This window comes from Drosophila innubila (genome assembly GCF_004354385.1).
Source record: "Drosophila innubila isolate TH190305 chromosome 3L unlocalized genomic scaffold, UK_Dinn_1.0 0_D_3L, whole genome shotgun sequence".
In the NCBI taxonomy this organism is placed as follows: domain Eukaryota; kingdom Metazoa; phylum Arthropoda; class Insecta; order Diptera; family Drosophilidae; genus Drosophila; species Drosophila innubila.
The window spans coordinates 23,052,927-23,079,294 of record NW_022995376.1 but is presented as its reverse complement, the minus strand read 5'-3'; the positions used below and the strand labels follow the sequence as shown (position 1 = coordinate 23,079,294).

Below are 26,368 nucleotides of genomic sequence, written 5' to 3'. Positions count from 1 at the left end.
TGTTTCTGAAGTAATCTTAACGAGACCCTAGGATTATATACTTTTCATGGTCTTATAAATTCTGACTAATTTTAGTTAAAATCGGACAACTATTTCGAACAGCTGCCATAGAAATAGGCGGTCAGAATTTTAATTTAAGATCGATTCATACTTAATTCCAAACTTTCAGTACACAGCAATCTTAAAATTTAAAGAACCAAATGGTATAAATTCAAGTACGGTCGTACGTAATTTTAGGATGATATATTTTTCTGAGTGTAGAGTATATAGGGGGTTACAGCCTTTCAGGAACCACAACGCACTCCGAAAACTCAAATGCATGAACTCATACTCTGCAGACCATAGCTCAAAAACTTGTTAAATGAAAATTCGAGAAATGCAATTTTCCTCATGTTGTGCTCGTTGTTATCGTTGTTCTGTGATTGCTGGTGTTGGATTGTTCATAATATTTCGGGGGAACTGTCAGTTGGATTCCAACAATGGCCACACAACAACCAACAACAGCATTGACATGCTTAAACGTGCTTGCAGTCAGCCTAGAAGATTGCTTTGTTTATATGAGAGGACACCCTCAAAAAAACCAAGAGCCCTAGCCAATTATCTAAACAGGGAACAGAGACAAAAGGGAGACTCATTCCAACAATACCATCTGCTGTCCAGCTGCCATTCATTGCATTGAAAACATCAGAAAGTCACACCAAGCTGACAGGCAAAAGCTGCTGTGTCATTTTCGTAGCATACTTTTTTGGGTGCTAACTTTAGCTGGAAAAAACCTCTATGAATTTTCTTTAAATACTTGCAACTGATTCTCATGTGGTATGTGGCATTTTATTTGACCATGCTTTGTTAAATATCTTTCGAAAACATTTTACCTGCCACAGTAAAAATTTTACTAAATACCCTGTAAATTATTTTGAGGTAGAACTCTTTCATATCTTCTAAAATTGTAATTTAAATTTTATTCTAATAATGCACACTGTCTCTTCCATTTCTAAGTTTTTTACAAGATTTATAAATTAATAAAGAATTATAAATGTAGGAGAAATTAGAAATATAAGGTGGTTATTATTTTTACATTTGTTTAATAAAAAGAACACTTTATAAATTAATCATGGTAACAAGTTTGTATTAATAACCAGTTAAGGAGACGCTAAATTCTACAATTTAAATTCCCACTTGATTAATAAGTGAAAGAGTATGAGTATATAAATTCCAATTTATTTCAGAATAATATTGAAAGAGAGAATATTCCATTTGCATAAACGCTTTACAGGGTATGCGAATTGGATAGCGCGACAAGCATTTGATGCTCAACACAAATTCATAGTTGACCGCAATAAAAATATGCTAACAGCATGCGCAATATATAAATAACTGGTAAACTGACTGACAGACTGACAGACTGAATGAATGGCTGGTTGACTGAATGACAGTGAATGAAAGTGGCAGTCTATGCACTTGAAGCAATTTGTCTTGCCACATACGTGACTTTTGCTACTCTCCCATTTTGTACATTTCATTTCTATTTCATTTTCCACTTCCACTTCCATTTTCATTTTTCTCTTCCCCCCCCCTACCTCCCCCCTTGCTGTAGTTTCTGTTGTTGTCAACGCGCAAAAATGTTTCACTAGCTGTTTGGCTGCCATTTTATTACATTGCTCATACGCCGCGTGTCAAGGTGCGACTGCGAGGTCAGCACTTTTGCAGCAAGAAGAAAGAGAGGGAGAGAGAGAATGAAGAGGTGAGGGATGTAGAGATGGATAAAGGGGAATTGAGAAGAGGTTACCTCAACGTGCGGAAGTCGCGCACTTGGTCGCGTTCTCTGACTGGAATGTTGAAGCGATTGCACAATATGACACAACACTGACACTGATATGGTTAACACGTTAAACGTTGTACTCGTTGCTCTTGCTGTTGTTGTTGTTGATGCACCTGCTGTCGTTTCCGGTTGTGAATGTCAGCTAAATGCTGCCATTTGTCAGTCCCATGCTGCTCATTAGGTTATGCAACCAACTTTGTGGGTAGAAGAGAGTACAGAGAGAGCAAAAGAGCTCGCAGGATGTGCACTTAACGAGCGGATTATTAACGATGGCTCAATGTCAAGTACAAGCTGGCGAATCGTATTTAAAGTGCTTTAAGCCGAAAGGCACTTCTTGGCCACTGCAACTGCAAGAAACATGGCTTACAAAACAAGAAAAATACATGTAAATAAAAGAGAGGAAAAGAATAAAAAAGGAAAAGAATAAGAAAAGAAAAAGCACGCAAAGCCCCAAGGTAAACAGTCAAGAGAGCGACAGAGACAGAGTCAGAGAGAGAGAGAGATAAGAACCACTTGAAAATGGTGGTGGCTGGCAGTGGGTGCTGCGGTGCAGCAGTTCAAGATACTGTGGTACATTTCTCTTAATTCTTGACAAATGCAAAGACAAGCCAAACAAAACAAACAAACAAACTGCCAACAAAGTGCAACTGAAAGCGGCAAAAAGGCTGCTAAGCAGTGAAAACTATAGTAAAGTACACACACACACACACATAATCTCACACAACCACACATACGCAAGCAATCAAACATAACATAGAATGTGTGTTCGTGTGTGTGTGTGTGGAAGCATTCAGGCAGCTAAAAGCGAACTTTGTTTAGAACCTGCTGCTTTTTTCATTAAGAATCAAAAGTAGTCGAAGTAACAGCTATGCATGGATTGCTTTTTATCCTCATCCGTGTTTGATTCTTATCCCTATTCGTACCAACGCAAACTGAATCTATTGCATTAAATAATATCCCAAGAAGTAGGCTATGCTATGGGGAATGTTCCCGATTTTTTGGAATAAATTCCATTTTTGAAAGTTATTAAAATACGTTCTTAATAACAGCAATCGACCAGGAAATGTCCAAGCTGTAATGTTACCAGAAATTTTAACAGAACTCGCCACTGTTAAGTTATAACAGTGCAAGCAGAGGTTATGCAATTGAAAAGCACGTGCTGTCAAAATTGTTCCATTTTTCAAACTTTAAGTGCAGAAAACTTATAGATATTGTTAAAAAATTGAAAAGTTTAGATATGCAATCTGTTTAGAGAGGCTTGTACTTTGTGATTAAAAGCTTGGGTCTTAGAATTTTGACGTATTGTCTTCGTAATTGTATAAAAAAGAGAGCTATCTCACTCTACGAAAAAAGTTATTTAGTTAGATAATTGTTAGTTATAATTGATGACTGTTAGTTTGAGGTTTTCCTTAGTTTTTACATATTAGAATTAAATGGAGAAAAACATATGTGTTCATTACACTGAAATTTATGATATGGTAGTCTAACGTTGACTAAAATGCCAGAAACTTACAATCACTGAAAACTAGTGAGTTTGGCCTGAAGATATTAAAAAATAACAAGATTTTCACAAAAAAGCCGATAATTCATATAATTTCTGTATGATATAGTTGTCCGGCTTGGATGAAATTTTACCAACACGTAAGAAGCATAGTAACACGCCTAACCTGCAAGTTTGATGCGAATACCTTGAGTAACAAAAAATTTGCATATCGCAGAATCCAGAATAAAGGCGACACCCCGCCCACTTTTTTAGAACATTTGCGTGTTGATATTATATGTTCAATGCAAAAAACTAAACCAAAATAAAACTTTATTCTCGAGTTATTAATTAATCCCAAAAAAAATAATGGCAAAATTCCCCATAGAGCACTGTTCTGGAATCTGAAATTGTGATCACAAATAAAAGCTGTACTTAAAAGCTGTACTTGTGTGTAATACCTAAAAAATGTTAGGTTTAAATTTATTTAAAATAAATTTAATAATTAAAATGTAATAAAATAACAATGTTATAGATTCCAAAAAAAAAAAAAAAGTCAAATGAATAGCTGAATATGTACTTTATTTACATTTATGTAAATTGTATCTTATAATTATCATGTTGAATCTTAATTGCGAACCTACGCTTGGATAATTTACGACCAAGGTAATGTCTATTTTCAAGACATTTAATTTTTCCATATAGTTAAAATTTGTGCAGTTTCTATGCAGTATACTGTAATTTATGAGCATGCTCAACTGGGTTTTACTTTCCACTCAAATGATCAAATGTAATAATATTTAAAAAAGTATTTTTCGATTTTATTTCGGCCAACAAAATTTGACACACCGAAATTTCTTATTTCCACTGATGGCATCCGGCGCTCGCGATAAGAACAAACCTAAAAAGGTTATCACAATCACATCGAAGGCTGATTTTGATAAGACCATCGAGGAGGCTGGCAATAAGCATGTTTTGGTTGAGTTCTTTGCCACATGGTGTGGTCCATGTGCCATCATTGGGCCACACCTGGAACAGATGGCCAACGAGTATGAAGAGTGTCTGCTTGTGCTCAAAATCGATGTGGATGACAATGTGGAGCTGGCCGAGCAGTATGATATTAATAGCATGCCCTCCTTTCTGATTATCAAAGATAAGGTAACACTCGAGCAGTTTGTCGGCAGCAATGCCGAAAAAGTGCAAACAACTCTGCAAAAATTCTGTGGTAAGCCGGAGGACCGAAATGCCATTAAGCCTGGTACTAGCGCCAAACCCGCTGAGAAACCGCCAATGAAATTTATGTCTTTGCTCAAAACTGTAACACCGGTCATTATGAAACCGGATTCATCAAAGCCAGCGGATAAAAAGTAACTAGACTTTACATATAAGTGGATAAGTTAAGACGCGTTTCGGATCTTATTTTTTTGTAATAACCCAAAAAGTTCAATCCAAAGTTCAATTTAAATTCAAAACCATAAATTTATAGTGTGTATTTGTAAATCCTGATCCTAAGCCGAAAATAAATAAAGCCTTTATAAAAATATATTTAGATTGAGTGTCTCTAATAGAACTATGATCGATTTCAGATTATTTCTGGTTAATTCTCATAACTCATCCATGAAGTTTCACACACACAAGAGATTATGCCTAAAAGGGGAAAGTACAAAAGTTGCCCCTATCATAAATACTATAATACCAATTTTGACAAGTCAAATGATAGTAAAACTAAGTAAAAACGTAGATATAAGTTGACGATAAATGTTATTTTACGATTAGATTCGTATGATCCTAAAATGGTTCGGCAATTAAACAATTTCAACGTGGAGATAAGGTATAATTTCAATTTATGATATTTCGATAAAGATATTTATATCTTGCAATAAATATACATTACTTCGACTAAAAGCTGCCGATATATATTTTTTCATGGAATTTAATCGTAAAGACTTTTGATATAATTTACTGAAAACCCAATGGCCATTTCTAGAGTTTTTATTTTTCTAAGTTTAAAGAGAATGAATTCTTATTAAAGCTTATTTAAAGTTCCTGCCTAGTTATAGTTCCCGTGTCTCTACTCGCACATATCTTTCCATGTGAGCAATTTCTATCCATTGTTGACTAAACTATTGTCCTGGAAGACTGTCTGTGTGAGGCTTTTGCCTGCCCTTGTCATCTGTTCAATTGAATTTATTGAATAATTAAGCATATGGCAGCATATGACGAAAACAATTGGACAGAGTTTAGTCCTTTTATTTCGATGTCTATCAATTGCAATTCTCGAAGAATTCATCATCGTTGCTCTTGGCATTTCTTGACTTATTGGAAACTTATTTCCTTTATTGGCTATCCTTTTGTTCTTTTTGTTTTTAGTCTTCATGGTGAAAAATTGAAAAGTTTTACTAACGTTTAATATAAGAAAATGCAATGAAATATAGGCAAGAGGGGGGAAAACGAAGGTCGGGATTGACACTGCCTGCGGGGTGGATGTGAAGGCAGTGTCATTCCTTCACTTTGTGCCAGAGACATTTGCATTTTTATTAAAATGAGAAATTGCTGCAGTTGTAGTTGACTGAAATGCTGTCCTATCTGTCCTAAGGCTTCAGTCATGTCTCGGATATTACGTACCAGAGGTCAGAGTTTAAATGGGGTTGTGCTAGTGCACGTCCCAGCGCAGAGCTAAGACAAAGAACTTGCAAATAAACTGCATTCGAATATACATAAACTCTCAAATGCCTAGGAGATCTGAAGATTTTCAAATTGAGTCCGGGAATTTCGTGGGAATTCTTATACAAAGATAATTAATTCAATTTATTATTTGTTCACACTGTTCTCCTGTGGAATCAACTAACACAAAGAAATAAAATAAACATGGATGGATTTTGAAAAAATTATTAGAATTCATGTAAAAACAATAAAAAAAATAAAAAAAATTTAAAACTTAGAGTATATAAATATAACTATAAACATAATGTTTTCGTTTTAAAAATAAAATGATTTTGTAATTGTTAGCTAAAGTAGGAAAAAAGTAATCAATGTTGTTTGTGATTGCAACTAAGACATTAATTAAAAGCAAAAATTCTTGTAGCACAATGAATTAAGATAAATAAATAAATATATATTTTTAGGCCCAATATTTTAAACAAAAACTCATAGTTCCTACTAGTGATGCCACCTCTTGCCTAACTCTTTAAGTTATTGACTTTCTTTCGGAACGGGAAGAAAGAAAACTCTTCTTAACCTCACTTAATGCTGTGGCGTTGCCACCTTTCGCATAACTCTTGAAATCCACGTTGAACTTTTGTTGAAAGTCCTAAAGGGCCGTAAGCACATTTTTTCACGGCTTCAAGAATATCTTTGTGCATTCTGCTTATCTACTTCATATGTTGAGTGTTTATACAGCCACTGCAGCTGCTTGAGTGGGCGTCGGGGAGAAATAATAATGAATTTGCGGCATGCCACACAAACACTTTCAGCGCCGACGCCTCCGTTGACGCCTCCATACAACATGCACCAGATTTTTGCCCAAGCTATCAAATAGATGTACATATACATATATGTATATATACATACATCAACTCGGGCCCTTTTTCCTTTTGCCCCACAAGTGCCCGCACCGCCAAACAAATGCGTGTGGCAGCTAATATGTTGGTTGACTCGCCTCTCGGAGTCGCTGAAAAATGCAGTGACATGTGCTACAGCTGCCTCCCCAGCTCCTTACCCCGCTGCTTGTCCTGCGCTCCTTTCCACAGCTGCTGCATTGAAACAAATGCGCAGGGCGTGCGTGTATCCTCCTAACGGGTTGCGGATCCGATGTAGAGCTTTGATGCGCTGAACAATAGCTATAAAAAGGATTAACTTGCATAACAAAGAAGTGTAAGAGTATGAGTGCATGTTGTGTGTGCATCTCTCTCTGTGTGTGTGTGTGTGTGTGTGTGTAGGCGGAGTACGCTACGACAGGCAGCTGGCATATAAATTTCCCAGAGCCAACCAAGTGCCAGACATTGGTCCATGGACTAGCAAATTTATAGTTTCTACACCCACCTCAACCACAACACAATATCCACAATATCCGAGTGCTTCCAGCCCATTGTTTGTCCCACTGCCTGCATTTTTCGATTGCAATTATTTAAGCCAAGTTCTTTTTCAAGCAAGCAAATTGCCTAAAATGTCCATATACATGTAATAAGAGAGAAGTGAGAAAGTGTGATGTTTGGCTAGAACAAACAGCTAAAATAACACTCTGCATAACAATGAGGCTAAAAGATTATTGCGAGACGTTCTGCTAATTAGTATTTTAATTTCTAAGCCAATCGAGGTTTATTACTTTGTATATTATTATTAATGAGATATATACTTTTGTAAATCGACAAAAAGAGTTGTATTTTATTTTGTATATATATATAATATATTAAGTGAGCAATAAAAACAAAATATAATGAGAAATGTACATCTTCATGGTTCATTTTAAATTGACTTTACCATTATAGCAATGGAAAGAGAAAACACATTTTTTTGTTATTAGAATACATTGTTAAAGTATTATCAGTTTGAAAAAGCACTCAATTGAACATAGATATCCATAAATATTAAGAAAAGCGCCAAGAAAAGTATTATACATTTCGACATACTTGCTCCAACATTTATCTTTGCCTCATTTTTATTTTTTAACGGCAAGACTTTAGGAACTGATTGGAGATTTGTTGGAATGTGGTGAACGTGTGAAGACCATAAGGCCCGACGAGGTCTTATTAAATCAAGAGTTGTTAAGCTTTTACAATTGGTTGTTATTTCTTTATCAATGACTTCCAAGTGTTCGAATGAATTATTGAATTGAGACTCCTCCCCGATGTGTGTCAAGTTCTCAAAACAGCGATTTAATAGTGACTCTTCTTCCTCCTCTTCCATTTCGAGTCCCGAGTCCGATCCCACTGTTGATTCTAGGCTGTGTTCCATCGATGATACTGACGGTGTTCGATCACTTATAGGAATTATTTTGAACATTATATTACTGCGCAAAATATTTATGATTTCCTCAGCACATGAGTCGCTGTCCGACATTTATGCAAATTCCACGCTTTCAGCTTAAACAGGGATGCCATACTATTTTCAAGTTCGATTTCGATGATTTTCTAAACAGATTGAACCAGCTATCGATACTTAAAGATAAGATCGAAAGTTTGTAAGATTTTGTTATTTGTTTGTATATTTTTATTAATTATATTTTATAGATTGTTTTGCGCAAGATTTTTCAATTGATCTTGACTTTCTATTAGAATTGTTCCCTCGAATCTTTCATTGAAAGTTGCTAGTTGAAGTCCTATTGGCGGTGCTCTCCAGTCTGTTCGGTGGTTTCCTCCTCGCTGCTGCATTGACTGAGATCGCTGACGCTGTTGCCACGCCGTGGCACCATTGCCAATGGTGGCAGTGGAGGCTCCTCTTCGGAGTCGGTATCGTTGCGAATGTATGTAATGCCACCATAATCAGGATCAATTCCCATTAGTACTATACGAGGTCGATTGGGTTGACCACCATGGAGACGACGGACGAGAGCTGAAGCCCCTTGCCGATTAAGATTTTCGGGAAAGGGCAATCGACGGGTTGAGGTCCGAACATGGGCATAAATTTGCCGCAAGCTGGTCGAGGGTAAGTTGCGGGTCAGATCTATAGAAGCAGGTACGGGGCGTAGATCCAAATTCAAATCGTTTGCCTGACAAGTTGACAAGGCAGCGTCAACTTCTGTGGCATTATCATCCACACTATCTTCTACAACTGCTCGAGCTGTTAGGATAAACTGCTGATCTACATTGTCAGGTTCGTTCCATGACTGGTTGCTATCGTCCAGACTTGAGCTGTTCTCTCCCCAATCCATAGATGGATCCGGCATTTCGACACATTCAACTGGTCCGGAAATACAACTGCACAAATCCCCAGTTTCCGTATCGGAAATCAAATCATCGTCCGATACGGGATCCATATCCAAATTAAAATCGTTCGCCCGAATTGCACTTGGTGAGGAAGCGTTACCTTCTGTAGTACTATCAGCATTATTATCATCAGTCCCATCAGTGAAATCAATATAAAATGGATCTTCTTCATACTCGGTTTCGTTCCATGACTGATTGCTATTCGACAACATATCATCACCGTCTGTCTCAGACGTTGGATTTTCATCTAAATTTTCGTTATTATTATTTGTCCAATGGGGATCGGCATTCCAGCTGTCGTTCTCATCAGACATTGTAATTATTTCGTTAAGAATTTTAAACACTATTCGAGCAAATATTCAGCAATCATTTGCACAATTTGACTAGATGATTCGAGTTTTTAACTTTAATCAGTGATGCTGTCGTCTGACTTTTGGCAGAAGGGTTGCTCAAAAAGAAATAAAAGTAATTGCCTTAACTATGTGACTTTAATAGAATCATAACTATATAAATAAATACCGTATTTTATTTGATGTTAATTTATTAATATTTTGACTTTTAGCGTATCATAAGCAAAGAAATTTAGTAACTTCAGTTTTACATTAAATTAATTTACCGATAACTTGATGCTAATGTTCTGAATCACAGCCAGAGTTGCCAGCTTAGCTTTTTATATGCCAGTTCCGGTCAGTTTTCACAAGTTCAAATGATTTTTGATTTAAAGGCCCGTATCGAGTAGCCCAGAAAACTTTCTGGTAGGCTTAAACTCCATATAAAAATTTCGGTGCCGTAAAGAGAAGAAGAATTTAACAACTATTCCATAGAAAACTTTCCGCCGGCGGAAATTTCTAATCTACTTGAAACTTGGCCTTAAAGAAAAACACTAATACTAAATTCAGTTTGAATGCATTTATATTGTTTTATTTGTTTTTATTATTAATTTGGCTGAAATATAGCTAATTTAAATATCAAAGTTCTGGCAACGCTGTTAAAAATAATAATAGATAACTGCTTTATCTTTTCACGCGAGCAAAGTTAAGTGAATGGATTGCCAAAACCATTCATTAAAGAACTCTGGTCAAGCTTTCTTTTGCTTTTGAAACATGTCTCTTCAGCATTTCCCCATTTTTGCTGAATGCCACTTGCAATTTCTGCTATTCCAATTGCAAATGAAAAATCAAGTAGTCAAAGCGATGTGTTCACTGGATTAGCAGTATCCATTGCGTACACTCGTACTCACTCGTATGTAAGTCCGTAAGTGTATGTGTAACTTTTTTGCTGTCAGAATGAAAATAACAAAGCGATTTGTCAGATAGAAATTTAAAATTTCCTTTCTACAACGACAAATCGCTCGTCGCTTTTAAACTCATTAATATTTAATGAATTTCAGCTAAATTACAGCTGTGCCTCGAAACGACAAGATAAAATATCCGGCTAACAAAGACCGCAAGTAAAGTACGAGTATTTTGGGTATTTTTAAAGCCTTAAGATGGTCCTAAGTTGGGCCTAATGGTCGTCGTGTCTGGTCAATTTTAAGAGCTCTTGATTGATAGACGCTCATTACAACTGCAAATTTTAACCAACTAAAAGCTGAAAGTATTTTGCACAGCCCACAAATGATAAAACTTGAACAATTTTAGATACATTCACAAGATTTATTTAACTTAAATAATTTTAACTGTAACGAAAGTACAGTAAAAATATGCTTTCCAAACAGTATCTTGAATAACCTTAAGCTTAAAACTGAAATTTAGTTAAAAAATTTGAAGTGCTTTCATCTCAAAAAATTAATTGTGTGTTTGAATAGTAACTCAATACTCGACACAAGCCTTTCCGTTATTATCATACCTATTATTTGTAGATCTGAGTTAAAATGTTTTCTTTCTTTGCTGTACTTTAAATACCTATTACCCATTCCTGAAACTTTTGCGTTGTCACATATTTTCAAACACATTAGCACAAAGGGCACGGCACATTTATCACATTTTTTTCGTTCTTATTGGGCCAACGATTTACTCTCTTTTTATCTTGTTCCGCAAAGCAAGTCTTACCTACTTTTGTGTGTTTGTGTATGACTGAAATGTGTGCTCTCTGTTTTTGTCTTTTTTTTTTTTTTGGGTTGTCTTTTGCTACGTTTACGCAATTTCAATTTCTTTGGTATTTTATATTTGTTATTTATTTTTACTTTGGGCCAAAAGCCCTCCCAGTGCTTGAGAGTATTGTCTACCGCAGTCGCTTGCTACTGACAATTGAAAACCACACGCTGGTTGACAGACTGGAGGGAATAGCGGTAGCATTTGCTGCCGTACAACGCGGCGTATGAGTAACGAGTTATGTGCAATGCGACGAGCCAAACAAACAACAAAGCCAAACGCACTCGTGTGTGCTGTGTGTGTGTGAGACTGGATTTTCATGGGCTTCATCTTCATCTTAGTTTAGTCCCAATTTAACCGCAAATTTGTTTTCTACGCATTTGTTTATTTGTTGTTTAAATTGCTTAATTTGCATTAAATGACAAGAAGCAATTCCTGTCTTGACTGCACAAAATGAGATAGTAGAAATGTGTGTGTTTACCCAGAGTAAGCTTTTAGATCAGTTTTGTTTCGCTTGTGTGGACATGGATTAGGTTAAACGCAACTTTGATGACAAATAATAAAATATCAAAGCAAATAACATATGTTCCAAGCAAAATAATACCACAAAAAACGGCACACAAAATTCTATTCGAATAAACTTAAAATAAAGTGCTTAAATAAAATAATAATAAATCTACAATATATTTGCCGACTTGCTACTTCCACCAAAACACAAATACTCAAACAAATGTCCAAATAAATCTCCGCATCAGCTGGCGCTAAAACAAACACAAATTCAAATCATAAAAAGATTGCTAAAAGAATTATAAATATTTGTAGTGAAAACTAACAACTGAAATGCCAATAAAAACTGACTAAAAGTGTGTGTGATAAATCAAATGAAAATAAAAAGTGAAAAATTGAAGAAAAAAACTTGTTTAGCACCAAAAACATATAAATAACTCAAAACACTTAAAAATAAGTGCAGTAAAACTATCAATTTAATTAAAATAAAATACTATTATTTTGAATTAATTTTTAAAATATTTACCCTTTAATCTAGTGACAACCGCTAAATTTATGCACTCGTAAATCAAACAAAATAGTCAAAAAAACGTTTATAAAATGTCTGCCAAGGATGTTTCCGCGACTGAAACAGCACAAAGCGATCAGGTACGTAACGAATAAAAAATACTCTACATTATGTTTACTACAATTCCATAGTCGACACCTGGCTTTTTTTTGGAATTCTAGCGAACAAAAAACCCTTACAAAGTTCCTTACATAACTAAAATGTATGCTAAAAATTAGCGCATGACTATATTTCAGTTAAGCTTCTTAATATATTTCGACTTTTGCAGTATGGCATGATATTTTGCTACTATTTTCGTTTTTCCCAACCTTTATCGATAAAATTCTCTCAAATTTGAGTTTTTTCCCAGCATTTTAATTTGAAACGTTTGCACACGCATAATTGATGATCAAATTTAAAGCCGATTGTGTGTATTACTAGCCTTAAAACTGAAAATTATTTATGCATTGTAGTTTTGGGCTTGTTTTGCTTGCCTAGTTTTAGGCGTGGAACACACTCACTCGTACACACACACGCACACATAATTGGCACGTGTGATTTTGGCATGTGTGTTTAAAAATATTATTTATTATGTTGGCGCATTTGAATTTGTGTTTTGATTATGCATGGAAAAGGGCTGCAGGTATGGAAAGGGGAATCACTGCAGCCGATACTAAATAAAAGAATTGCATATTTTTTGATGCCAGAAGCTTGTGCATATTTATAAGCACTTCTCGCTTGGAATTTTTTGTGTGAAAACATTTTGTTGGCTTTGTCTGACGATTTGTGAGAAGCAAACAATCTAGGTAATGGAATTTCTAGTCTAATAAAAATGATTTTTATTTAATAAAATAGTTAATACATATTGATTCATACCTTCATTGTTCAGTTTACACAATTAAAACTAAAATAAAATTAGAAAATATTTAACTAATATAAATTTTTAATAGTTTGAATTAAAAAAGAAAAAGGTTAGAAATATAAAAATAATTATTAATTCAAATTTAAAAGTTAAATATTTTTGGTTGATTCTCGGTTGGTTTGCAGTTTTCTGGGACACCTTTGATTCAGCAAATAAATATCGTCAAAAAGGAATATTCACAAACGTTGCATAGTTTTTGGCGCATTGATTGAGCTCTAATTAAATAAGAACTCAAACCGAGTAACAAGAATATTCAGTTCATGGCAAATTGTTTGTTATTTACATATCATTTGTACTACAGACTCTATAGTACAGAGCAGACAAGTGCCAAAAGTCGAAGGTGCTATTCCCAGCCCTCTCCTTGTCCACACTTTGGCCATCCCTTGGTGGCTGTGAAAGTAAAAGCTCCGCTCATTACGACCATGAGCACGATGAGGACGAGGATGCTGCACATGACACAGTTATAAGGGGACAGCTGAGAGTTTTCTGGTGCGCTGCCAAGTGGGCTAACGATTTTTGTGGGTCCTTTTGTTGCTGGGATCCCCGCATTTGGAACGTTATTTGATCATCATTAGCGATACGTATCGGTCCGAGGTCTCGAGCTTTGTAGCTCTCTTTAGCTTTGTTGCTTGCCTGCATGTGAGTCTGTCTCTCTCCTTCTCCCTCTCTCTCTCTCTCTGTGAGTGAGTGTGTGTGTGGGCGACATTGGGGCACTGATGACGTTGCTCTCGCAGTGCTTTTTGTGGCTTCCTTGGCTGCCTGCACCAAAAGTTGCAACAAAAGTTTCGTCGCTCTTTTGTGTTGGGCTGGACTTGGTTGCTGGTTGCTTGGCTGGCACCGACTCTTTGATTGAGCCAAAAAGCAGCGACTGGGCGGCTGCCAGCGGGGAATCCACCGTCCACAGTGTAATTAAATAATTGCGGTGAGCTAGCCACCAAATCGAGCTAATGCATTTGGCTCAAATCTCACTTGGCTTTGGTTATGACTAGCTTTGCCGCTGTTTGGTTTTGTGTCCTTTATTTGGTCATGTGGAAATTGCATTTCATAACTTAGTTTGTTTGCTTACGCTGCAGGCCTTTTGAGAATTTCGTTTTGAAAGAGTTTCTGCTGTAACTTGCTTAAATATGGCACTCTATCAATTACGGCTGTAGCGCTTTTATAGAAATATATCCAGGTTTTTATTTACTACAAATGGGTCTTTTTCTTTAATATAAACTGGTTTTTTTAATTATAGGCCAAGTTACACTGATAGCAAAAAACAAATTTTCACTCAGTGTAACAAGCCCTTATAAGCAAAAGTTTAATTTATAATTTAAAATTAATCGCATTCGATAACAGCGATGAAAGTTATGTTGAACTAGTTCTTTTTAGTCATGGTGAAGTTACTAATAAGCTGCCGAACTTGAGCAGGAACAGAAACAATTATAATTTTTCAAATAGAAATTGTAAAATACAAATTATATGTTGATTTTTATATAATAAAATTGACAAAAAGTATCTTTTTTATTTTCTTAATAAAAATTAATATATGAAGTATATTATGATTTTTAAATAAAAATAAGAGTTACAATTCATTTTAATAATTAAGTCCTTCAGTCCGTCTTGTGCTCAGTCTTACTCTATCAATTATTGTGGTGATTGAAATTATAATGCGATGTAGGGTGAACATCAACGTCACCTTGTACATCATTTCACCATGGCAACTAGCTTAGCCAAAGAAAGTATTTATCGATAGCATTGATCAGAACTAGTTCATTGTCAATGCGGTTACGCTCAATTGAACTTTGAGCGGTTGTTTTGGTTTGTGCACATATTTTGTAGTTTATTGCAATGTTTATTGTGTTGTATGTAGTTTTAAGTTTAAGCTTGTTGCCGCTTGAATTTTTGTTTTTTGTCTCTTTTACGTTTTATGCCAAAAGACGCACACATAAACGCAGATCCCAGTTTCAGTTGCAATCCAAGAATCCACTACACACACAGATAGAGAAAGTACACAAACACTTTAACAAAGATTTAACAGGCGCACTTGATGTCAACAAACAATTTTTATGGCTACTCTTCTCCTCCACGTACCGCACTCTGCTTCCCATCGATGTGTAGTATCTGCCCAGCAGTCATCAATATTATCGCTACCACAAGCACCCACAGCAACAGCAGCAGCAGCAACAACAACAACAACAAAGCTGCTTGCGACACATACCACAACAACAACAGCAGCAGCGACAGTTGCAGTGGGAACAGCAACAACAACTGGTCAACAGCTCGAGTGAGTTTGATGAGTTCCACTGGCCGAGCAAGCAGCTGCAACAGCCGCTCAACATTGGTGGTGTGGGTGGCGGTAAAATCTATATAACACCCGCAGACATTCCGCCACCGCCGCAACCACCGCATCCACATGGTAGTGGTGGGGCCAACAGCAACAGTCATAGTCACCACAATGGCAACAAAAGCAGACACCATCACCAACACCAGCAACATTTACAAACAACGTTAACAACCCCACACCGAACACCGCCACATCGTTGCAAATGCGACCACCCCATTGAGCTGCTGGACTATGACTATGAGGATGCAACGGCAACCCCAACACCAATGCCAACGCCGACGGCAGCAACATCCGCGTCAGCGCTGCACTCGCATAGACACCAGCACCCGCCCTACTACTACAAGGCAGCCAGCTCCAACTTGCAGGGCAGCTATCAGCTGAGACGCCACAGTGCCAAACTGCACGAGTCCATGCTCGGGGGAGTCGGTGGCAGCAGCAGCCTGGACGATGATGATTTGCACAGTGCTGGTGGCTTTGGTGGTGCTGGCAGTGGCATGACAAGGTTTAAGGTAAGCGACAGACACACCCACCCACCAACCCACACACACACACACTCCTACAATATTTGGACAGATGGTTGGTTTTCAATTAAATCTGATATACCCCCAAAATCCTCTAATGAGATCCTAATTGAACGCTGTCAAGTGCTCAACGGGCAAAAGCGAGTAAAGCCAATTCAACGGGACAAGTCGAACTTGATTGTTTGACAGCGGTGCAGAATCAAATTGCATTCGCATTTAACATGTGTGTACGTGTGTCGTTGTGTCTGTGTGGCATGCAACAAGTGAGAGCATATTGCAGCATAAATAATTATTTCAATAGTGGTTAAAACAACATGGCAGGGAACAAGCTTTAAGTGAAAGAATTGTGTTTCATTGAGTAAAACAACAATAGCGAAATGTAAAACAAACAAAACTCTTAGGAAAATGATAAAGATAGAAAGCAAATAAACAATGTGGTAAAAAAATCAAACAACAATATTGAACTTAGGAATAAATTAAATAAAAGAATAGTCAACTCATTGGCACTCTCAATCAACAGCTAATTATACGAGTAAATTGGTATATTTGATTAAGAACATTTTATATTACTCTACCCCTTTTTTCATAAAATTAACTAAAAAATATGTATTCTAGCATTTGACAATAATTTCTATGCTATCAAATAGTTAAGTGAGACCTTAAATACAATATTTAGGCCTTAAAGACAATATTTGAAATATGTGCAAAAACAATAAAGTTTTTCATACAACAACTAAAGTTTACAATGTTATTCGATCTGTTCAATTCCAACATACGCACAAAACAAAAGAAATTGAATAACTTTCATGTTTTTTAGTTATACAAAATTAAAAAACAATGCTTTGAGTATGAAGTAAAAGATAATCAGATAAATATATATTTGAAACATATTAACTTCTTAAAATAGTGTACAACAAATTAGAGCTTGCATATTAGAAAATATCCAAGAATAGTTTAACAAATCTCTTAAGTACCTAACTTTCTTTGTCACATAATATAAGCGCACAAGTTATTTGGATAATTTGTCTAATACGTTTAGGCGAAAATGTGTTCACAATTAGTATAATTGTATTAAAAAAGACTGACAACAACAATAGGAATAACAGCAACAACAATAATAATGCTAACGACAAAAAGCGCCCAAGGACAAAAAGCGGCCCCGCCCAGGACAACAACTAATTAACTTTGCCAGTTTAATGAAAAACTAAACGACAAATGACAGGCCAAGAGCGACCCAAGAGGCAGGCATTTACCACCAAACACCCAGCAGCAAGAAGCATCCAACTAAAAGTGGAATAGAAACCCAAAAGGCAGACGACGAGGCTCGTTCATTTTTTAACAGGACATCTGGTGGAGGGTAAGGACCTTGTCACACAGACATGTTAAAAGGGCAGCAACAATTTCAATGGCAACAAACACTAAACAAGTATACGACATGTGGTGCAACATGGTTATATAAATTTCATTCAACTTGTTTTCCTCTAACCAACTAATTGCCGGAAGCTCAAGTGCACAAGCACAAGCTCCAAGCTGAATTAAGTCGAGGAGACTCGATTTCAGTTGGGCTTCCCGTTTTGCTTCCCAAACTCTTTCTATATCGCTCTGGCCATTTGGGATTTGGCTGCTCCTAAAAGCATTCGGTTTCATATTTATTTAATGAATTCGTTTGGGTTTCTCTGGCGCCACTAATTGCGCCATATTGTGCACAAATCCCCAAACAATCCCAAAGCAAACAAAAGTCATACATTGGCAACACGAATTGGAAACAAGCTGGCCGATTTTTCAATTTGCGCGCCATCAAAAACAATTGATATAAAATCTAACTGTGCATAGACAACTTGTTAAATACTCTTATAAAATAAAAGGGATAGCAAATGAATGAATTTTAAATAAATAATTTCGAATGATATTAAAAAATCTTATAAATGGCTTTGTATAAACTAGTTTTTTAATGAACTAAAAGATAAAATCAATAAAAGTGAAGCATCATAATTAAAATTAGATAAGTTGCATACATATAAATGGACTGGATTTTTATCTAAATAACACTTAAAAATAATTTATTTGACATCAACAAAGCAGTTGACAACAAATATATTTTGAGCTAAAAATATAATTAGAAATAAAAACTATTTTAAATTAACAATTAAATTAAATTACGCACAGTTTTAAGTTATCAAATATAAATGTATATAAAAAAAATAAAGTTGAAATTAAAAAAATCCCTCTAAAAGGTTGAGTTTAAATAAAAATATTTTTGAAATGCTTAAAACTCCATTAATTATTTGTTTTGAAAATCATCAGTAATAGCTAGATTTGTTATTACAATTTAATAATTTAACACATATTTAATTTAACACACATAAAAAAAATAAAACCAATAAACCAGTAAAGTAGTTCAAATTCCCATTTTTTCTGATAAAATAGGGTAAAAGAATACTAAGTAAACGCGAACAAACAATTTCAATTTGATCTGCATTTATGAAATGCTCTGTCGACCTCTGAAACCTGCCCGAACAAAAAAAAAAGAAAAGAATCCAAATCATTGCGATACGGACCAGAGGGAACATATTTTATGTCTGTGCTAGCCATAAAATCGTACAACTTGTAACTAACATGTCTTTGTACTTGTAGCCAGTTGCAAGTTGCCACCAAGGTGCCATATATTATAGCTTTGCCACAACAACAAATCACTGGGGACATTCTAGCACACGTGGCGTGGGCGTGGAAATATCTGTGTGTGTGTGGGTGTGTGAAAAGTCTTGTTTCGATTTCTCTCTGCATGGTAAATATAGTATGTGCGGATTGTTGACTAAACTAAAAGTCAAATTCTGCATAAACAATTGTGCAAAAGTGTTAAAGGTCATGGTTGAGTGTAAGTTATAAAAACTTGTTAGAATTAAAGTTGCAAATGCAGTTGTAAATGGATTTAAACCGGTTTTCGTAGATTTGCTATAATATTTATATATATAAAATTGCCAAGTCAAGACTCGAATCTTTATAACAAATGTAAACAAAAGTCGTAGATTTTCATGTTTCGCTCAAATACTTTTACAGGCATAACTTCATTTATTATTTAGTAAGGTTGAATATAAGAATTTAAGCCTAGATTCGCAAAAGGCTTAACTTTTGTCCTTGTGTTTATTTTTATAAAATTTATAAAACAAAAATGTGCATACCTTTTACCTTTACCAAGTGTTTAATACAAATAAATAAAAAAAAAAAAGCATTGCTAATACTTGACCAAAATCTCATTATAAAAGTCGTCTAACCTTGAAGTTTAACAAAACTCTGACAAACAATTGTCAACAACAGTCACGCTGTCAAAAATTTAACATTATTTCTTAGACCTATTGACACAAATAGAAATAATATGAACGTATACAATTTGTTATTATTATAAGATATAAACAAGTAACGACAGCTCAATTAAATAGTTTGTGTTTTTTAAGTGGTGCAATGCAATCATGTGAGAAATGACAAAAGCCAATAAAAAATACTTATATAAAAAGCAATTTCTTAGCGCTTTTGCTACCTGGTAAACTTTTATCTGTGCTTACGTCATGCCGCAATTGTCAGTCCCCCTCCGTTCCCTTGCCAACAACGCATTCCCTCAGTGCATCAGCCAACAACATAAAACCAGTTTCCAGACAACTTCAACGTCTGTTGTAAGTATAGAAAACTACTTTCATTTTCAGTTAACGTCTCGACTTTTTGATTTTGGGCTCACTTTCTGCCCCTTCCCTACCTATTCCCCCTCTCATTCCGTCCGTATCAATTCAAAGCGGGCAATGCAAAAAGAAAAAGTTATTGGGCATGCGCAACGATGCTTCCAATATTTTTTTTTTCTATTTCTCACATACTGCGACTCTTTGGAACGTGCTTGGGATTGCTGAATAATCGCAGTTCACTGCGAAATTGGAAAAGGCACCAGCAAAGTGGGAATTTGTTTACCTCAATCCCAATTTGAGCAGTTTTAGAAGGTGCACAGCTATTGAAACCAGTCGCAATTGACAAAATACTGAGCCATAAATTGCTGTTGACCACTATTATGAATGATAAACAGGAAGAGTTTGTTTGAAAATTATTTTGACTACATTACGCAACAAACAATATCTGGTTTCAGATAAGCAGTACATTATTTTTGGTTTAAAATAAGTAATAATCAATACTAGTTATAGATGTCATACTTAACAGGAACTTAAATTGGCTTGATTTGTATCAATGTTTTTTCTACAAAAACTTATATATCAATCAATGCTTCTTAGGGAAGCTATATGATATAGGGCGCCGATTTCTATGATAATTGGTCAGTTAATTGTGCAGGCACTAAAATTTTGAACAAAGTATATATCTTTGAAAAATATAAACCTTTTTTTATTATATTAAATATTATTTAGATGAAGAAATCTGAACTTAATAATACTCTTCAATAGTTGATTTATATTTACTAAATCACATCCACAACTTCATTCACAGAACCTGGTCTATTCCAAGGAGAAGAAACGCCGAGTGCGGATCATATTGAGCATTGTTGGTGCCGTTATTGCTGTAGCCCTATTGGCTACTATGATAGTGTTCATTGTGGGATCCGGTGATGGTAGCGGTGATACTGAAAAGACAGGGGATAAGGCCATCAATCTGGAGGATGTGTTGAGTGGTCAATTATATGCGAAACGCTTTAATGGCAGCTGGAGCAATGGGAATACAGTGATATATAAGACACTTGCGGTAAGTCATCAATATAAGTTTAAAAGAGTTTGTTTTATAACTCTTTAAATATCATTAAAAAAATAATTTACGATTGTTAAATTACATTACACTAGCATAAAATAATTTTGAAAATATAATTTTCCTAATGAAAAAGGATTTTACTAAAATTTATCACATTTATCACGTTACATTTAAATAACGGGTATAAAATATTAATCTTAATTACAAAAGTGAAAAAGTGAAAAATAACATGTTAATATTGTTCGTCTTGACATTACATTATTATAGTGCAAACATAATTTTATCAGCATTGGTCTTTTTTTTATATTTAAAATATATAAATTATTTTTTACTTAAATCGTAAACATATTTAAATTGCAGGATATTGTGGAATTGGATACGAAAACGCAGGTGGTCACGACTCTATTGTCAAATGCAGCCCATTATTTTCTCTACGAAAAATCTGCAGATGGTCAATACCTGCTGTTGGCCAAGAACTTTAAGAAGAGCTTCCGCTACAGTTTCCAAGCCCAATATGACATCTATAGCCTGAGCAATAAATCTTTAACACCGCTGACCATACAGAATCAACAAGTCTTTGTGAGCATGGTCCAATGGTCTCCGGTGGGAAATGCGCTGATCATCAACTTCGATCGCAATTTGTACTATAAGAAGAGCGCTCTGGATGACGAGATTGCCATTACAACGACAGAGACTGGTAATTTTCTGAATGGCATACCCGATTGGGTGTATGAGGAGGAGGTATTCGGCTCAAATGTCGCCACCTGGTTCAATCCCTCGGGCACTCAAATCGCCTTCATTCAGTTTGATGATTCGCCAACGCATGTCATCAATTTCCCTTACTACGGCGAACCGGGAGATGTGCGCTTCCAGTATCCATTGCATCACGAGATTCACTATCCCAAGGCGGGCTCATCCAATCCTCGTGTTGTTCTCTTTACGGCCGATCTCAAGCGTGCCTTGGCCGGCAATGAGTTCCTTACAGCCATGCCGATTCCAAGTACTCTCAACACTGAAACTGATTATATTGTCACCGTTGTCAGTTGGTTGGATGACAATAATGTACTTTCTATTTGGATGAATCGCATTCAAAACGCTGCCTATGTTGTAACCTTTGATGGACGAGGCCGAAAACAGGTAAGTTCATAACGAATACTGTCTTAACTAGGTGAGAAAACTATTTTCTTTCAAACGAGAACTAAAACTAATTAATTATTTACTTTAAATACAAATTTTAACCAGAGATCCCAAAATATGATTATTTTGGTTATTTTTAACTCAAAAAATCAACGATAAGGAAAAAAAGATACAAGGAAAAAAAAATACCATTATTTAACTCAAAAATAATCATTATCAATGATGATGACAAATGGGACCGTAATTTTTATAGGTTTAAAATAAAATTAAAATATATAAAAATTTAAAATGTTTCAGTTATTTAAAAATTTTTTTATTTTAAAATTTACGAAATAACACTTATTTCTTATATTTTTTGAATGAATAAAACTTATTTTTGATTAAAAATTTTTGAAATAGAAATTAGAGTTATTTTTTAATTCTATTTAAAAAATTTCAAATTAAATTTATCTTTATTCTTACTTCTTTTAAAATAAGGAACAAAAATAGCGCTTATTTAATTTTTTGTTATATTAAAAATAAGAATTAAAAATAATTTATGTTCAAAGGTTCCACAGAAATCGAAACCAAACTAAAATCTCTTAAGCTTTGGGAGATTTTCGGATTGCTTCCATTTCTGTGGCACCTTTGAATATAAAAATCGTTTTTCGCTGATATTGAATAAATATAAATTTGCATTCATAACTCTTATTCCTTGCAAAATAAAGTTAATTGTATAAGAAATATGAGAGAGGTATCTGAATAGTTTTTTGTAAATGTTTAATATCTGAGAGTGTAGGTAAATGCATGGAAATGGATTTATTTAGGACAATAGACGACCCTTACACTAAAGTTTCCATTCAGATATCTACACTTTATACAGAAAAGGATGAAAAAAGATCTGAGATAGTCTTCTTATCTTTAAATTTATTAACTAAATAATTCAGGAATTGATGAAGTATTATCTGCTTTAATCCGCAGCTCTACAGCACGGAATCGAAAACTGGTTGGGTTGATCTGTATACAGCTCCCTTTAAGAACCGCAATGGTTCCCGCCTGGCCTTTGTGCTGCCCCATGAGAACTACAAGCAACTGCAGCTGCTGTCGACAGATGTGCTCAATGCAGAGCTGGAGCCACTGACGAGTGGCAAATTTGTGGTGGACAGCATACTCCACTGGGATGCGTCGCATGACATCATCTTCTATACAGCGAACACGGAGGAGCATCCAGAGCAACTGCATCTCTATGCGATTCGTGCGGTAACGACTCGAAAACAGACGCCAAATTGTCTGACATGTAAACTGATGACATCGGGAGCTGTGGAGCAGACATACTACTCGGCCATCTTTAATGACAATAACCAAATTGTGATTACATCCTTGGGACCGGGAATACCTACAACTGCCATCTATGAATGGAGCTATGGGAACTGTAAGCTCCAGTATTCCAAATCAATTAGAAAGATTGTCATTTTGTAAATTCCCTCAATAGCTCAGGTTACGTTGAAGAAACTTCTCGATTGGGAAACAAATCAGGTACTACGTGCCAAGCTGGAGGGCGTGGCTCTGCCCACACATAAGATACTCACAGTCAACATTGATGGGGGATTCCAGGCTAAGGTGCTGCTTCAATTACCCCCCAATTTGGATACAAGCGGCAAAACAAAATATCCCATGCTGGTCGATGTCTACGGCGGACCCGATTCCTATTCCGTAAGCACAGAGCTTTCAATAAGTAAAGCCATCAATAAAAAAATATATTTTTATTTTGTCAGGTGACCAACAAATGGATGATGGACTGGGGCACTTACCTCTCCTCAAATCAGTCTGTGATCTATGCCAAGATTGATGGACGCGGTTCTGGATTGCGTGGTGAAACTCTATTGCATGCCATCTATCTACAGCTGGGCACCGTGGAAATAAATGATCAGACTACAGTCACACAGTAAGTTTCGATTTGCAGTTACCCTTTATGTCAACTCTTTAATCTATACTCGCTTACCGTATTCCAAATTACATCACATTTTATTTTTAAAACCAGTGTACTGAAATTTTCGTATACGATAAATTATTGAATAATATTTGTTTCCCAAATTTCATCATTATATTTTCCAATTTTAAGGTCGTTACGTTTTTTAAATTATACTGTAAAACATAAAATTAATCTATATTCTACAAACAGAATATGAAATATTAAGAAAAATTCTGCCCACAAATTCAATTTCGAAACGGTATATTATTAATGTAGATTTATTACATTGAGTAGTGGTTTTAAAGGAAGGAAAAGTTATAAATTTTGTGTGAGCCGAGGGTTGGCGAGCGAAACGAGCAGGGGGCCGAGCCCCCTAGTAATAAATAAAAATATATTTTAATATTTTTTAAATTGCTTTGATATTATATTATATTAAAAATTATTTATATTAAAATCCTTTTAGAAATCTGACGAAATTGTTTAACTATATAGATGCTAAACACGTTGGCATCTGGGGTTGGAGTTATGGTGGCTACGCGGCTGCCATGGCGCTGGCTAATGATGAAAACGAAGTATTCAAGTGTGCCGCCTCCATAGCACCTGTCACCGATTGGACCTATTATGGTAAGTGCAGATTTTAACCTGAATGACAGTTTGTCAATTGTTGCTGTTTCTTCCAAACAGATTCTATTTATACGGAACGTTATATGGGTCTGCCGGATACGAATCAGGAAGGCTATTCCAACTCCAGGCTGAGCACGCGTGCCCAGAAACTACGGGGCAAGAAATATTTACTTGTTCATGGCACATCCGATGATAATGTCCACTATCAGCAGGCCATGATATTGGCCAAGAATCTGGAACGCCACGATATTCTCTTCAAGCAAATTGTAAGGCCCATCAAATGAAATAAATAAATCAAGTGACTAATGAATTTAATTTATACAGAGCTACGCCGATGAGGATCATGGACTGATCAATGTGCGTCCGCATTTATATCATTCTCTGGATCGTTTCTTTGGCGAATGCTTTGCCAGCAGTCGCCTCATGAAAAGCGCCAAATAAATATCTAGTTAATTAAGACCTTAAATATCTTTTAAAGCTTGCAAAGGGGAGTTAAAATTAATAAATTCAATTAAATTATGATATGAGATGAGCTAAATCTAATTGGTACTTAAAAAGTTGAATTTCAATTAAACAATACATAAATAAAATCAATTACATGATGTAGTTAAAATATGCTTCACAAAAAAAAAACAAATCAACGCAGGTCCAAACATGTTATAGGATAACTTGGAACAATAATATTTGAAATTGCATTTTAAGAAATTTTAAGCATAAAATACAAAATATATTTATAGATTTATTAACTAGCGTAGTTAGAGCCTGTTAAATAGAAACTGAATATAACAAACTCAACATTTCACAACTTAAAAATAAAAAAAAATTAAGGTACGATTAATTCCTAGAAATCTATGATCGACAAAATTTTTACAAACTCTTTGCTCAAATTCGATGCTAGTGAAAATTAACTGCTTAAAAATGTTAATATCTTTGCAGAGTGTATGATTCCATGACCATAACCATATAATAGATAAATCGTCACTCTTTATCTTATACCAAGGGTATTAAAACTTCGGCAAGCTCGAAGATATCTTAATTAACGGGGGTTTAATTGTCGAACTAAGAAAATCCTGTAAATTTCGCCAGCTGAAAATAATTAGTTTATTCTAGCTTTTTAATTTGCCACATTGTAATAAAAAAAATCAAAAACTAATAAAGGAAACTTGTAAATAATGGCTTTTTGTATATTAGATTGAAATTGTGTATAGGCAACAGTTGAAAAAGCAAACTATTTAAATAATAGCAAAAAATCAATAAAACCTTATAATCACTAAAATATTATTCTTTTTTACTTTCCTATAACCGATCCTCTGTACCTAGGTGCTAAACTTTCTAGCCTTACCTTTTACTTCACTTGCGATAATAGTATTTTAATACTTACAAATGGTACGAGTTTCCAATATAATACCTCCTATTTCACATAGATTTTGTTTTAAAAAATATGCCAAAATTTATAATAAAAATCTATACAATTATTTCTGTTCTTAGCTTTCAGTACTCAACCCGATTTCCTTTATTGCTTTGGCCCCAAACTGGGTTACATATATTTATCATTTTCTCGCTATTTCTCTCCATCTTCTTCAACAGGTTTTCAGAATCTAAAAAGTATTGATTTGATTTCTTTGATTTGATATATATAATTGTATATTAACGTATTTATTTAAACTGTGGTTTTTCTATGTTGTGAAAACTGTATTTTACAATTGATATTGATTAGGTAAACTGTAAAGTTTAAACGGACACAAAAAATAATTGAATTGTTAGGTTTATTTATATTTATAAT

At 35.1% G+C, this 26,368-nt stretch overlaps 2 protein-coding genes and 1 long non-coding RNA gene across 4 annotated transcripts in view; all 3 read left to right on the top strand.

Moving 5' to 3' along the window:
* Positions 1–25,856, top strand: part of LOC117786305 (venom dipeptidyl peptidase 4) — an 85,983-nt gene extending 60,127 nt beyond the window's left edge. Inside the window, exons 2-10 of one of the 2 annotated variants that reach the window (XM_034624492.1) lie at positions 12,362–12,471; positions 20,619–20,870; positions 21,234–22,010; positions 22,971–23,421; positions 23,482–23,702; positions 23,765–23,934; positions 24,425–24,585; positions 24,646–24,851; positions 24,910–25,856. In XM_034624492.1, the coding sequence (XP_034480383.1) occupies positions 12,424–12,471; positions 20,619–20,870; positions 21,234–22,010; positions 22,971–23,421; positions 23,482–23,702; positions 23,765–23,934; positions 24,425–24,585; positions 24,646–24,851; positions 24,910–25,026 (2,403 nt within the window). In that variant the 5' untranslated portion in view covers positions 12,362–12,423 and the 3' untranslated portion in view covers positions 25,027–25,856. The remainder of the gene's footprint in view (positions 1–12,361; positions 12,472–20,618; positions 20,871–21,233; positions 22,011–22,970; positions 23,422–23,481; positions 23,703–23,764; positions 23,935–24,424; positions 24,586–24,645; positions 24,852–24,909) is intronic. The other variant, XM_034624490.1, reaches the window with a different exon arrangement.
* LOC117786316 lies at positions 1,210–2,660 on the top strand. Its single transcript, XR_004617624.1, has 2 exons — positions 1,210–2,031; positions 2,288–2,660. It is a non-coding gene; the product is annotated as an uncharacterized LOC117786316 (long non-coding RNA).
* Positions 4,017–4,844, top strand: LOC117786313 (thioredoxin-2). The gene has a single exon (XM_034624500.1). It carries the CDS (start codon positions 4,170–4,172, stop codon positions 4,668–4,670), a length of 501 nt encoding a protein of 166 aa, XP_034480391.1. The 5' UTR covers positions 4,017–4,169; the 3' UTR covers positions 4,671–4,844.
* Positions 25,857–26,368: the final 512 nt, after the last annotated feature.

What these genes read in the sequence shown, in the direction of transcription:
- LOC117786313 (XM_034624500.1), top strand. Translation starts at nt 4,170, where the DNA reads ATGGCATCCGGCGCTCGCGATAAGAACAAACCTAAAAAGGTTATCACA.